At 37.7% G+C, this 14,123-nt stretch overlaps 1 protein-coding gene across 1 annotated transcript; it reads right to left on the reverse strand.

The window, feature by feature from the left end:
* Positions 1–1,508: 1,508 nt before the first annotated feature.
* LOC113225388 (alpha-ketoglutarate-dependent dioxygenase alkB homolog 7, mitochondrial) lies at positions 1,509–12,338 on the reverse strand. Its single transcript, XM_026457686.1, has 4 exons — positions 12,150–12,338; positions 3,588–3,770; positions 3,386–3,510; positions 1,509–1,865 (listed from the first exon to the last, which is right to left on the reverse strand). Exons 1-4 carry the CDS (start codon positions 12,273–12,275, stop codon positions 1,727–1,729), a joined length of 573 nt encoding a protein of 190 aa, XP_026313471.1. The 5' UTR covers positions 12,276–12,338; the 3' UTR covers positions 1,509–1,726.
* Between the last annotated feature and the right edge of the window lie 1,785 nt (positions 12,339–14,123).

Here is a 14,123-nt window from a genome sequence, read left to right on the forward strand (position 1 = left end):
GGTAACGGTACTAGTGTAACTATTTAGTAAAATTAGTATCCAGTGGTCCGGTGAAGCGGCGCCGCTTGTCGCAGCCTCTGAACATTCTCTTTTGTGTGGGTCTGCATTGTTACGTTTGAATTACCTTTGACCTTTCGAAAGGCATCTCTACGAATGTTTTTTAGTAGTTTGGTCCCCTTCTGTAGAATAAAAGGCCATTGCGGGGCCGGTCCGTTGGCCGGACCCGGAATAAGTCTAACTGTAGCGGCAGAGGTCGCTGTTGTATCGTCAGCTTCCCATGCTCTTCCTTGCATCTCCTGATCTCGATTAGCCGCTCCACCTTTACAAATTAGCTCCAACTGTCTCTGTGGCCGAACGGTTACCATGCCGGACTGCCATGCAGAGGTCCCAGGTTCGATTCCCGGGTCGGGAGAAATATTTGTATGGCCTACATTTATTTCTCTCGTGAGTTTGGGTGTAATTTGTGGTTGTCTATGTGTCCATGGCACCCGCGACACAGGGTATCCCTAGTGCGGGGCTATGTTGAGTGTGTGCGTTTATCAGGTGACACAATTAATTGCCACTCTTATGTACTGAACTCCATGTGTTTTCGATATTGTTAATTTATAGCAGCTCAAGTCGACGAGTCACTAGCTGGACTAGCTCCTCACTCGTCAGACAGGTACATTAGAACCATTTGGAGCTGTGATACATTGTAAAGTTTTGCATTGATAAGTTGATAACTCTGCAATCCCATTGATTTCTGTTAAAATTACGAATTGTGTATAGGAAAAATTCATTCAGACTTCGTTTTCACATAAGTATTGAAGTTTCAAAGTTTTAACTAGGTTTACGCTCCGATTGTATTTCGTACACAATAATAAAGATTGAAAATAAATAAATTCGTTGTATTACAAGTTATTCACTAGGATGTACGTACAGGGGTACGAAATGAAATGAAATAAGGTTTATTTGCATTGAGTAGGTTATTACAGGATGGCAGTTATTACATTTGAGTTCATCTATTCAGCCATTATACAAAAGTATGCAAAATTTAATTTAATCTTCTAAGTAGTCATTTACACTGTAATATCCTTTTTTAAATAGGTATTTATACAGTTCAGTTGTCATTCTTTTAAATGTCAGATTTTTTATTTCAATCGCTAGTGTATTATAAATTTTTAAGTAGAGTGTAGTTTTAGGTATATTTTCAACAGCAAGTCTGTCTGGGTTTCTTTTAGCGCGTGGATTAATTATAATTGGGTTTTTAAATAATTTTAGATGCTGTTTGAGAAATTTACAAACTTCATAAATATATATGGAAGGTAAAGTCTATATATTTAAATTCTCGAACAGCAGCTTGCAAGATTCCCGTGGGCCGATGCCGCGCATTACTCGTATACATCTTTTTACGTCACTATGTGTTATATTTTTATATACGTTATATTTTTACACCCCATATGATTAATCCGTAACGCAGAACCGACGCGATGTAGCCGTGGTAAGTAAATAAACAAATTTTTTTAGAAGTAATTTAGTAATTTATTACGTTTTATATATCTGATAACAAAAAAAGAAAAACTGAAATCACACGCACAAGTTTATGCTGGTCGAAAAGATCCCTTATTTTGATCGGATTAGTTTACTTTCTCGAATAATTGTAATCAAATAATCGACGTTACGACGATAAACTCCACCATCTGTGCCCTATGAAATAATGTTGCACCTACACTGTCGAAGGCCGCGGCTAGTGCTGCGCGTCCTGCGGCCGCGGCTGGCTGCGGCACAGCACGGCCACGCGGCGCAGCTTCAGCACGCGCGCGCCGCGGAAGAAGCTCTCCTCGTTGCCCAGCACCGCGTGCGAGAACTCGTACCGCGCCGTGCCGCTGCGAGGGACACGGTCGTCGCGCGTTAGGGGCGGCAACAATTACTAACGGGTCGAGCTTTGTCATGTCTACGGCGTATATTATTCTTGTATGAATAAATATCGTTTCTCAACACATTCACGACTTTGCTTCTAAACGATTTTGTTATTTAAACAGATAGCCAGCTATTCTTCCGTAGATAATACAACTCGAACTAAAATGTTATAAAAAGCACAGACGCATGCGGCCACAATGTTATTACCTTAGAATAATAACGCATAGAAACCTAGTCCGTACACGCTAAGTGAGGCAAATTGAAGCGCTCTCAAAGGGCCTACACGAGCGGGCGGGCCTTCAGTGCTCAAAGTCGACTTGCACCGCGAACAGATTAAGAATTTTAGCTAAAAGTGACGAAATGTGCGGTAAATGAGTGTAAAATACGTCAGACAAACATAAAATAGATACTAACATCACATTCCACAAGGAAGTAACGCGTTTCAACTTGTATTTTTATATAAATATTCACTAAAACCGAAAATTAACCTACTACTAAAACTAGCCTACATGAATTTGATTTTTGCCTCACTTGTGACAGTTCGTTTGATATGAAACTATCATTCTATGCGTTATTATTCTAAGGTTATTACATATAAAATAAACAATTTCAAAATTCTAAAAATACTGCACAATTTCAACTCGCAAAATAAATTTAGTAAAATAAAGTTTAATTTCAAATATTTCGTTATTTTAAGTTTATGCGAAATAAAACTGTACTTTCAGATTTTTCGAGCATAAAAACTTTTTGCTTAAATTGACGTAAAAAATCCGTCGGGCGATAATGTAATGAAAAAGCCCGTGGATATAGGTTACCTATTTCTGCCGCCAAGCAGTAATGTCAGCATTACTGTGTTTCGGTTTTGAAGGGTAAGGGTGCTGGTGAAATTACAGGCACATGGGACTTGTCAACTATGTCTCGGGGTGACGGGCGCAGCGGTAATGCCCCTCAAATCTTTGCAATTTAAAATTCTGAGTGGCACTGTAACTGTTATGGACGGGCGTGTAGCTTACCATCAGGCGCACGACTCGTTCGTCCCGTCACTTGATGTTATAAAAAAAGGTAATTGCGACATTACGGTCGATTTTGCCCGCATGTCATGACACTGTTTACGAGCAAGTGTGATGAAAAATGTTGTAATTACTTTGGTAATACTCGTTGACGAATCCTAGTGCTGTTTATGATAATTGATGAAATATATTATATTGAATAGAAATTTTACACTAATTCGACAAAATTATGACTTTTCCGGGGGTAATCAGAAGCGGCCGGATAGTAAGTTGGGTGAAAAAATTTTACGTACAGGCGTGCATTTATTCACAAGTAGGAGTTTGTGAATCTAAAGTTTTACGAATTGTGATATTCTGCATTCGATAAGAAGCAATTCCTTTACCGACGTAAACATTACGTATGTAGGTATTTCGTGGAAATCCACACTGAACTGAACTAATCAATCGAAAGGGTTTCTTGAAAGAACAGCAGTTACCGCATGACGTAGAGGCAGCGGCGCGGCAGCAGCGCGTCGAGCACGAGGCGCGCGTCCCGCTCGTGCCGCAGCCGCATCACCGCCGCCGACGACAGGCACAACCCCGCGATCACCTCGCCGCAGAACTACAAGCGCGAGGCTATCTATGAGCGTCCGAGAGGATTTTTGGAAAGCGGGTTTGTCGAGATGGAACCGGGCGCACCCGCACGGCGTCGACGTGCGGCTTGATGCGGCCGGCGGGCGCCAGGTCCAGCACGTGCGCGTAGGGCAGCGGCGCGCCCCCCGCGCCCCCCGGCGGCAGCGCCCGCGCGCGCACCCGCGCCAGCACCGCCTCGTTCTGCGGCCACCACGCGCTGCGCTCCGTCTCGCGGAAGCCGTGGATCGCCTGCAAGCGCCGACCGCTCGTTACCGGGTGGCTCGCTCCTCCTGCGTTACTGCTAGCGTAGCGGTGTTGTGCTAACATACTTTTCCATTATTAATGCTATCGTACATTTCCAATAACTTTCAACTCTAATGTAGAGTCTTTAAAGATACCGAATTTCACTCGACTTTTACGTCCAGTTTTAAAATAGAAATAAAAAAATTGATACTTAAATAATTCCAAGATTTTAATTCTATGAGAGCTTGATAATAATTTATGATCAGCATTAATTTTTCGCCATTTTTCAATGTGGCCTCTATACAAGCGTTTATAAAAAATTGCTCTAATTCAACTGAAAATCGGCATTTCGAGGACCATAGACAGAAAATGGAGACTGCCTTACGACAATATTTTTTAGGTCCCAGGACCTTGGGGAAATCACTTAAGAACATTAAAAATTGACGTAATAGGGGACAGGCGGGTACACTATATTTATCTTAAGTTTGCAACGCACAGTGGGTCGAATCTGCGATATTGCGGACATTGGATTTTTTTTCACAATACCTCTTTAAAAAAATGCCAATCGAGAGATCCTATTGTCTTAATTAAATATTGTCATATCACATTTTGCGATAAATATAATACTTTAGTAGAAAAAAATAAAATGTGTATTTTTTTTGTAAGGTTGTTACAAAGTACGCGTCAGAAAATGTGCAATATAATTAGTGAATAGGCAAGTTTGGGCGCGCGTTTAGTGTGCAAATCTATAAAAGATAGGTCTAATAATACGTCTGCAGTGTTTCTAAGACAGGATCGCCTAAGACTTTGTAACAATGGAGCATTTAAGGTATGGTCCCATACAAAAAAATTACACGTTTTTATCTTTTTTTCTACAAAACTATTATATTAATGGCAAAATGTGTTGTGACAATATTTAATTAGGACAGCAGAATCTGTCGATTGGCATTTTTTTAGAGAGCTATCGTGAAAAAAAATCAAATTTGCAGATCCGATCCACTGTGCGTCACAAAGTTAAGATAAATATAGTGTACCTGCCTGTCCCCCATTACGTAAATTTTTAATCATAGATATAGAAAAAAAGGGGAGATATGGTATGGGGGCGTGATTCGCGTCGCCTCGATATGGTCAAAATGACCATACATACAAGATCTCTCGTAAAACGTGACAATGCCAAGTTGTAGCGATACCTACACCTTGTAAAAATTGGAGTGAAAACAAAAATTTTAAAACCAGTGCGATAACATTCCGCCGGCTATTTGCATTTTTAGTTACTATTTCTATTATTATTTAATGTTTTCTTTTTGTCTCCATAAAAATCAAATATAGTGATGTTCATTTACGAAGACTGATGTTTATCGACGATGATGATTACAGTTTGTTTCATCTGACTGTCACTTGTTTTTACATCGTGGCGTCATTTTAGAAATTGGTTGTCTTCATCACCGGGGATTTAACTCGTGAAAATTTTCGTAGTATGATTTTCGTAGTAACTCAACAGCTCAGCGGAGCTTCGCTCGGCTTCAAACTGCTTTTGGCTATAAAGCATCATGCAAGACGACTATTTATAGCTGGTTTGCAGAATTCAAACGCGATCGTGTGAATCTCAGTGACGAATTTCGTGATGGTCACCTGCTGTGAACAACAAAAACATCGATGCTGTGCGCCGTATGATCAAAACAGACAGGCATGTGACATATCATGAGATTCGGCATATCATCTTTAGGCATAGGCATGAGTCAAATACAATCAATACTACACAAACATTTGGGTGTGAAAATGCTGTGCTCTCGGTGGATCCCACACAATTTGACTGAGGCCCAATAAAGGATCGCGTCACTTGGTGCTATGACATGCTTACCAGATTCAACGAAAGGGCGTCAAATTTGGTGTGGGACATAGTAACAGGTGACGAAACATGGATTTATAGTTACGATCCCAAAACAAAGCAGCAATCGAGCGTATGGGTCTTTCGAGATGAGCCGAAACAAAAAAAGGGGAGATTTGGTATGGGGGCGTGGTTCGTGTCGCCGCGATATGATCAAAATGATCATATCGAGGTGACATGCCTACAAACATCGTCACAGTGACATGGCGATCGTTGTACATACAAGAACTCTCGTAAAACGTGAAAATGCCAAGTTGTAACCTTGTAAAAATTGGAGTGAAAACAAATATTTTAAAACCCGTGAGATAACATTCCACCGGCTATTTGCGTTTTTAGTTACTATTTCTATTATTATTCAGGGTTTTCTTTTTGTCTCCATAGAAATTTCTAGACTCAAGTATAGCGATGTTCATTTATGATGACTGATGTTTATCGACAATAAATTTTTACTGAAATGTTTGAATTTCTTACTAAAATTTTTGTAATTAAAGTCCCTAAAATATTGAAGCGAAAAGCATTCACGTTAAATTAATTTATTTTCTTTTGTTATTATTATTATTATTACTAAACATTTTATTTCGAGTAACTTTAACACAACTCATATTTCGGACAACCGTTTCAATTTCATGTCAATTTGGATGTTGCTGTTGCTTGAAGAAAAATATATGTGTTTTAGATATTTAAGATATTTAAATTCCATTATACTCGTAGATTAAACGTAGAGTATTTTTAATTTTTAAGTTTTTCTAATGAATTTAAAATAAAAGAAGGTTGGATTGAAGCGCAGGAAAATCGAAAGATTGGTTTTCTTACATTGATTAAATTTTTATTGAATTGATATTCAATTATTTTTTGTGAAATTACTCCACTAGTTTGTTATAATTATTAATACAAAGATCGAACACTCAGAAAAAATTCCTTCGATCCGGTCGGATTCGAACCGACGTCTTCTTGCATACCGTGCCAGACGCTATACCAACTAAACCACGGAACGAACCAACGGACCTCACGAATTTTTCTACGTGCTTGTGTCGTGTCTTTGTACTTGGTCTTTCAACGACTTTTTAGTCGTAGCGCCATCTATGAGAAATCTTTGACAGATTTATCACCCAGTTAGTACCTTTACAGCTACCAGTCCTGGCGAGAGATGTCGCTATTCATTGTATTAATTAAAACTTTTCTTACATTGACTTACAAATAAATGAACGACGGGTCTAATACAAAAACCACGATAAAAATGTCCCAGGTCAACCTATTTAAACATAGTGACATGTAAAGGAATATGAAAAAGTTAAAACGTTGAATTTAAATTGTAATGTCATTGCAGTACTGCCTAATTTTGCTTGCAACAATTGAAAGGCGCAAAAAAACACCTTATTCAGCTTCTACTGGAAACTTACCAAAATGCACCATATGTAGCTTCTAGTGAAAACTACTTGAACACACATATAATGGACTAGCCTTTATTATTTATAAATAAATTTTATACGTAAATGTTGAATTTTACACAATGCCATTTATTACGAGTCTGAGAGAGATAGAGAGAGAGACTTTTTTTCTTGAGTTTCGAGAATTCTAGTATCCGACTTCTCGAGTTATTCGAGAATTTTTTTAAAAACCGTAAAAAATCAGCTGAATCAACTATAAAACTAAATGTGAACTTTTCGAAAGTTGTTTTGGCCTGGGTGTTTTGAGTTATGCCCCGGAATTAATTCCATCGTTTTGTAAATTGGTTCTGCTCTGGGATTCTGTTGCTCTGATACTCATGGGGAGTATGTACAGAGAGTTCCCTAGTTTCAGACCAGGTGATTGTCTTACTTAGAATACCAAGACCAGAACCATTTAAAAAGTTAATTTGTTAAATTGATCCTACCGGTATCGAACCCGGGAACTTCTCATCCAGTGCCCACAGTGCAAACCGTTAGGCTATCAACGTTGTACTATTTGTATTATTATGCATTGTTTGCATGTGAAAGCTACAAATTGCTTAAATTAAATAAATAAATCCTATTTAATTTGCAGTGTCAGTCTGCTTCAATTACCTTCTTTGTTTCTTAAGTTGGTATATTTTGTCATTCATCCAACTTTTGATTTTTAATGCATTTTGGCGGTGTAAGATGTTCTCTGTTAATACTAGTCACTTTCTTCTTAAGTTCAAGCTATGTTTCCTGGATAAATTCCTCTATACTCTCCTTTCTATGCACAGTTCACTCATTGATGTAATCACATACCAAAGCTTTAATATTATGGTCTTTTATCAAGCTTGCATCAATTCTGGTTTCCTTTCTTTGCTTACCATTTTCTTACCCGTTCGTGCATAGTACTGAAATTATACTGCGCTCAAAAACGTCACCACTTTTCTATACGCCGTAGTGCTTACATCGATCCAATATAATTAATTATTACGGTTTATCACTGACAACGGTTGATTCTGTCAACAGGCATAGTCGTACTAGACGTGCATAGACTAAAGCGTGATTGACGCTCTGTATACGATTTTAACGCCCTATAAGTTAGGACACTTTTTAGCGCGGACCCGACGTCCATTTATTTGTAAGTCAATGTTTTCTTATTACTATTTCTGACTTTGTTTCAATTTCCATAGCAAATGCATTTAAAAATAAATAAAATAAAATCGGCTTTATTTTACATGTATGCACATGTAAAATAAAGCCGATTTTATTTTTACACAAACTTTTTGCAAAACATATTAGAAACAATTATAGAAAATTACATAAATTCTTCATAAAAAAGCAACATAATTTAATTTATTAAATCATTGATGGTTCGAGTTTATTCTTCACAGTGACAGCTTTAGCAACCCGTGGTAACGTATAATGGAAAATTGACACTGGCGACGATCGCCATATTTTTTATATTATTCTTATAAAACTGACATTGATCCAAGCTTAACAGCCGCCTTAAAAAAAATTAATTAATATATTAATATAATAATACACCAGTACCAGTGTAGACATAGTATGAAAAATAGAATTTTAAAAACCATGTGGCTACATAGTTTCCAACTATCGAATAAGTAGGACCACATCACTCGTTGAGTAGCGTCAGTTTAAGGTTAATAAGGTTACACGGAGCTGTTTCCATCCGCACTCTGTGCTGCTAGACAGCGGCTTTATTTCAATACATAGGACCCTGCAAATTTGATCGGGCACGTAGCTGCCGCGGTAGCGGGCTTGAAACCGTTACGATTGCGGACCGGACCGCGAAGTTAGTGAAAGTTAATTGCAAGTCGCGCGGTGAACAGAGAACTTACCCTGCGTGCGCCTGAACCGACCGCCAAAGTGTGCGGGCGACGAAGGCTGCCAAGCGCGCAGATCTTCGCGTCCTGCGCGGTTCTACTAGTACCCCGTCGTGGCAACCGCGAGCAACCGTCACCACTACAGGCGTAAAACGCGCCGTGAAATGTGCTACTAATTTTACATACTTAACTGTAACATTCTTCAGATGCCGCGGTCGCAGACGCGGGTGAAAACCGCTCCGTGAGTTTTTAGTGTAACGAAAAACGAGTTTCAGCGCCATCTAACGTGTAATAGTTAGCTATTATATACAAGTAGTATTTTCACTAAAACGCCACCTGTTGGTGAATGGCTGAACCAGGATGAAAAAATACTGAAATATTGTAACGTAACTCTTATCCAAGTGACTGTAAGTTCAATTTTGTTAAATTTTAAAATTGTTTTACGTCGTTTCCACGTTTTAAGCCCTACCCAATAAAAATCTTTAAGTTATGGTAGTAGATAATAGAGCGTAAAGATTGAATTGCACACAAGCTAAAAAGTGGCGACATCGGTACCCGATCTTACATAGCGTCATTACATATCTCCCTTTTTTTTCTATATCTATGTTTTTTATGTTCTTAAATGATTTTCCCAATCCTGAAAAGGTCCTGGGACCTAAAAAATATTGTCGTAAGGCAGTCTCCATTTTCTGTGTTCCTCGAAGTTTAAGTAAAAAAACTCTATCTATTCCGCTCTTTTTCTCAATATGGCTGCCATACAAACTTTTTTAGCGGCAGATAAAAACTTGCTCTAATTAGATTGAAAATCGGCATGTCGCGTTCTCTATGAGTTTTTAATAATAATTTACGGTCAAAATTTATTTTTCGTCATTATTGAATATATTAAAGCGGTAGTTAAAAATTTCTTCTAATTCGACTGAAAATGACATGGCTTCAATCATAATTTGGGGTGAACATTTTGCTTCCGCCGTTTTTCGATATAGCCGCCATACAAGCGTTCTTTTTTTTATGTGGCTGTTGAAAAATTTTGCTTTGCTCGGGCAGGAAAATTGGCACGAAAAGATTTCTAGGATTTAAATATATTTTATAATTTTTAAATATGGCCGCCACTAAAGAACTATTTTCATTTTTTAAATGAAGTCGTGAGTACCGAGGCCGTAGGTCGATGTCCGCGGAGGGCGAATCCCGAAGCGTCCGCACGCCATCGTACGGAAGTAATATACGGAGGCGTACTAGATTACGAGTATAAGATTACACAATTGCAAAAATGTAAGACATTCTTCCGGATTTAGTGGAAATGAGATATTTATAATAGCGTTGTTGTATCTCGACCGTCTCTCTGTTAGATTCCTTTTTTTTGGAAGCTATACCAAAGAGAAGTATTTAGGGGGAAAAAAATGCCAAACTTCTGCCGAATTTCCTGTACTATGAATGCCATAATACCGATAACTCTTGAGGGCAATACCCAGAATATAAAGACCAAAACCAACTTAGTAATGTTCGTTTCTTAAATTCGCCCAAATCGCGGGAATCAAACCTCCTCATCAAGCACCCATAGTGCTAACCGCTGTGCCACCGAAGAGCATGAGCACTCGCCGTAATCTGAACCCGACCACGCGCCGCAGGCCGAGCCCGACTCGAGTACAGGGCTCGTTAATCCCCATCCAATCCCAGAAACATTGACTTACTATTAAAAGATGTATGTTATTTTATTTTTAATTTGGGACTTAATCACGTAATAATAAAAACATACTTTGTTATAATTATTAATACAAAAGTGTTCGACACACTCAGAAAAAATTTTTCGAATTAGAAAAATTTTTTCGAATTCGAAAAAATTGGAACCGACGTCTTCAAGCATACCGTGCCGGACGCTATACCAACTAAGCCACGGAACGAACCAGCGGACCTCACGAATTTTTCTATGTGTTTGTTGTAGAGATGGGTTTTTACCCGATAAATATCCGTCTAAGAACAAGTAAGTATCCGTTTTTACTGAGTATTTATCCTATAACATGGATCATTATTTTTTTGTGTTTTTTGTAATAAAATTCATCGGAACTCATTTTTTATTAAATAATTACGTTTTTGCCATACTTTTATGTAACAATACTGTTCTAACTACGTTTTTCGGGTCATGTGGTATAAAAAATTATATTCACAGAAAGTTATCATATTAACTGTAACCCTTGAGCTGACCTATCCTGCGTTAATAAAGTGCGACCCAACTTTATGGTCTCTTGGGGTCCACTGCGTACTAAATAAAGTCATGTTTGGACTTGAAATGGCCTAAAGATTCTCTTTCACATTTCACACACAAAATCTATTAATTCAAACACATGATATAAAAATAAATGTTTATAATTGTGTAGGTACACAAAGGGTTTTAAAAATATACTTTGTTCTACTAAATATAAATAATAAACCACGATTAAAAATATTTATCCACGTGTTTGGATAAATATCGAGTAAAAATGGATATTTATCCTGAGTATTTATCCCAATGATATTTATCTATGACCCATTTCTAAGTTTGTTGTCGTGTCTTTCTTTGTATTTGGTTTTTCAACGACTTTTTAGCCGTGGCGCCATCTATGAGAAATCTTAAGTATTTCGTCACCCAGTTAGATACCTTTACAGCTATCTTTGTATTAACGATTATAACAAACTATAATAAGTAATTTGACATAAAAAATAATTGAAATCAATTCAATAAAAATTTGAAAACATTTTAATTACCTCGACATTTCGGACGTATTGCAACTTCCATGGTCTCGAAGGGACAGACGAGGCGGGTGTCGGGCGATACTTGATGTCGTTTATATTTGCTGATACGACAAATGCTTTGCTGATACGACAAATGTAAACGACATCAAGTACCGCCCGACAAGTCGCCGGATGTCATGACTGTTGTGTGTCGGTCTAGTGAGAACCCTAGTGGACAAATAAATAATGAAGATTAAGTGCGGGTAGTAAGAAAAACTCGCACGGCTAGAAGAGAATACGTCCGAAACGTCGTGGTAATTAAAATATTTTTTTATACGTGATTAAAACCCAAATTAAAAATCAAATAATGTGTGAAAATAGTGAAAGTTTAAATCAAAGTAAAAGAAGTATGATTTTGACAGACATTTCCCTTGAAAATAAAGTCCCAATTTCACATGGGTGCCGCATGTGTACAAATAAATGCACATGACTACCAATAAAATTTCAATGTAAGTATGGTATTGTTACTAACATTGTCCCAATGGTCAAACTCGTAGCGCATCTTCTTGAGCACGGGCTCAAGCTCTGCGAGGAGGCTGGTTTCCTCTTGCTCGGAGATGAACTCCGGCAGCACCTGCATGTCGCGCTGCACCGCCATTCGCACCTCACACTGAACCTCGGCTGGCCACGACTCCGCCACCTCCAAAAGATTGGGGTCTCCTACAATGCAATAAATATGTATGGCAATTTCTCACATTAATTTATCTATTTACTTACATTACATTAGTTTATCTATGAACTTTCCATACCATTTAAAACTAAGAAAAAATGTTGCCCAAACCACACCATTGTTTTACCATGTCATCCAACATTTTGAGACCCATTCGCATAATCTAAGCCTGAATATTTTTTGACTGGTAGTAAACATTAAGGTTGTATGTCATAACAACACCTTGTGTCCTCTAGTCGTCACTAAATAAGAGGCCAAATTTGACACTTGTCATCGTGACGCGAATAGGGATGTGGACTAATCATATAACGGTAATCACATTACACGATTATCATGAGAAATCGATTCAAAATTTTAAGAGTTAGTGATTTGTTTAGATTATTTTTGGTTCATTGTTGTTTAGGGGCCTAAAAGGCCAAATCGTACAATCCTGTTACAAGCAATTCATTTACAGAATGCCTCGCAATTCCTCTTATTTTCGTAAAATTGTCACCACCACATTCCGATGAATTGTATCTAATTCTTTTAATTTTGATTTTATAATATTCAGAAATGGTTTATTACGAGCATTTAGTGTAAATAAGTATGTTCATCGATAAAACCACTATATAAAAGATTAAATTACCAAGAAACCATGGATTTCATAAATTTTCAATTATTCGGCTGGCAATAAGTTAGAAGTTGTCAATGTCAACAACAAACAATTTCGATTTTTTCTCTCATATTAAATCTCAAGTTCATAATTTTTTTAAATATTTTTCCGAGAAATTGTTGTGACTCTGTGACATTTGGCGATTCAATGCTTACAACACTATTATGAAAAAAAAAAAAAAAATAGCTTGAGGATGTAACTGTTTTCAGGATGTTTCGGGGTAACTCAAAATTGCATTTTATTTTGGAATTCGTGCGAAAACAGTACTTCAACTAGTCCTAGTCAAAACGCACCCTTCCTCAAATTTTCAATTTTAGGACGCCAAAGGGTTTCGAGAAAATAACTATTGAAAATCGTGAAAACTAAAGCAAAATAACACTTTTAACAACTACCTAATGCAAAAATTGTGTGGAAAAAAGGACGCAATTGTAATAATAATGTCTTGCGTTTTAATATTTCACTGTCACGATACCATGTGTTGCTTCAATTTTGAATATTTACGTATGTTTTATTTGTTTTTCAAACATTATTAATTATCTAATACCATCTAAATTATATTTCATAAGGTTACTGTGAAATAGCAATAATAATTCAATAACAATTTTGTATTTTAACAATAAAACGCAACGTCATATAGCGCGTTTGTTTTTTTCTTATTTCTGTAGGTTTTTCGCGGTAAACGTTTTAGCCACTTACAGAGTGTTTTTTAATGTGTATTTGTTGTTCGTTGTGTAAAGGTTGTGTATGAAGGTTGTTAAATTACAAATGTGGAAGTCCCTCTGGGCAGAAATGAATTGTATTATTTAGGTGAAGTTAGGTTTTTTTTTTTTTGGAGGGTGCTAGTACGACGTACCTCCACGTGAGTGTGTGGCTTCCAGTTCTATGCAATCCCAGGATTGTATAGGAAGGGAAGACATGAGCCGGTGCAACCTGGGTAACTCCTAGTAAATGCTTGGTCTTTGTCCGAGCAAATGCTCTAGGCTAGGCGTTGGCTAAAATGTCGTCACCCAATCCAACGGTGTTAGGCGTACCGTGCTTATGGATGCGTGTCATGCGTGTCTGGGGGAGGGGGGAATTTGGGGGCAGCCGCTAACGCTCTGCCTCTATCTGAAAAGCCCTGGAGT

Source organism: Hyposmocoma kahamanoa, unplaced genomic scaffold (assembly GCF_003589595.1).
Source record: "Hyposmocoma kahamanoa isolate Upper Pololo Valley unplaced genomic scaffold, ASM358959v1 160, whole genome shotgun sequence".
NCBI classification, from domain to species: Eukaryota; Metazoa; Arthropoda; class Insecta; order Lepidoptera; family Cosmopterigidae; genus Hyposmocoma; species Hyposmocoma kahamanoa.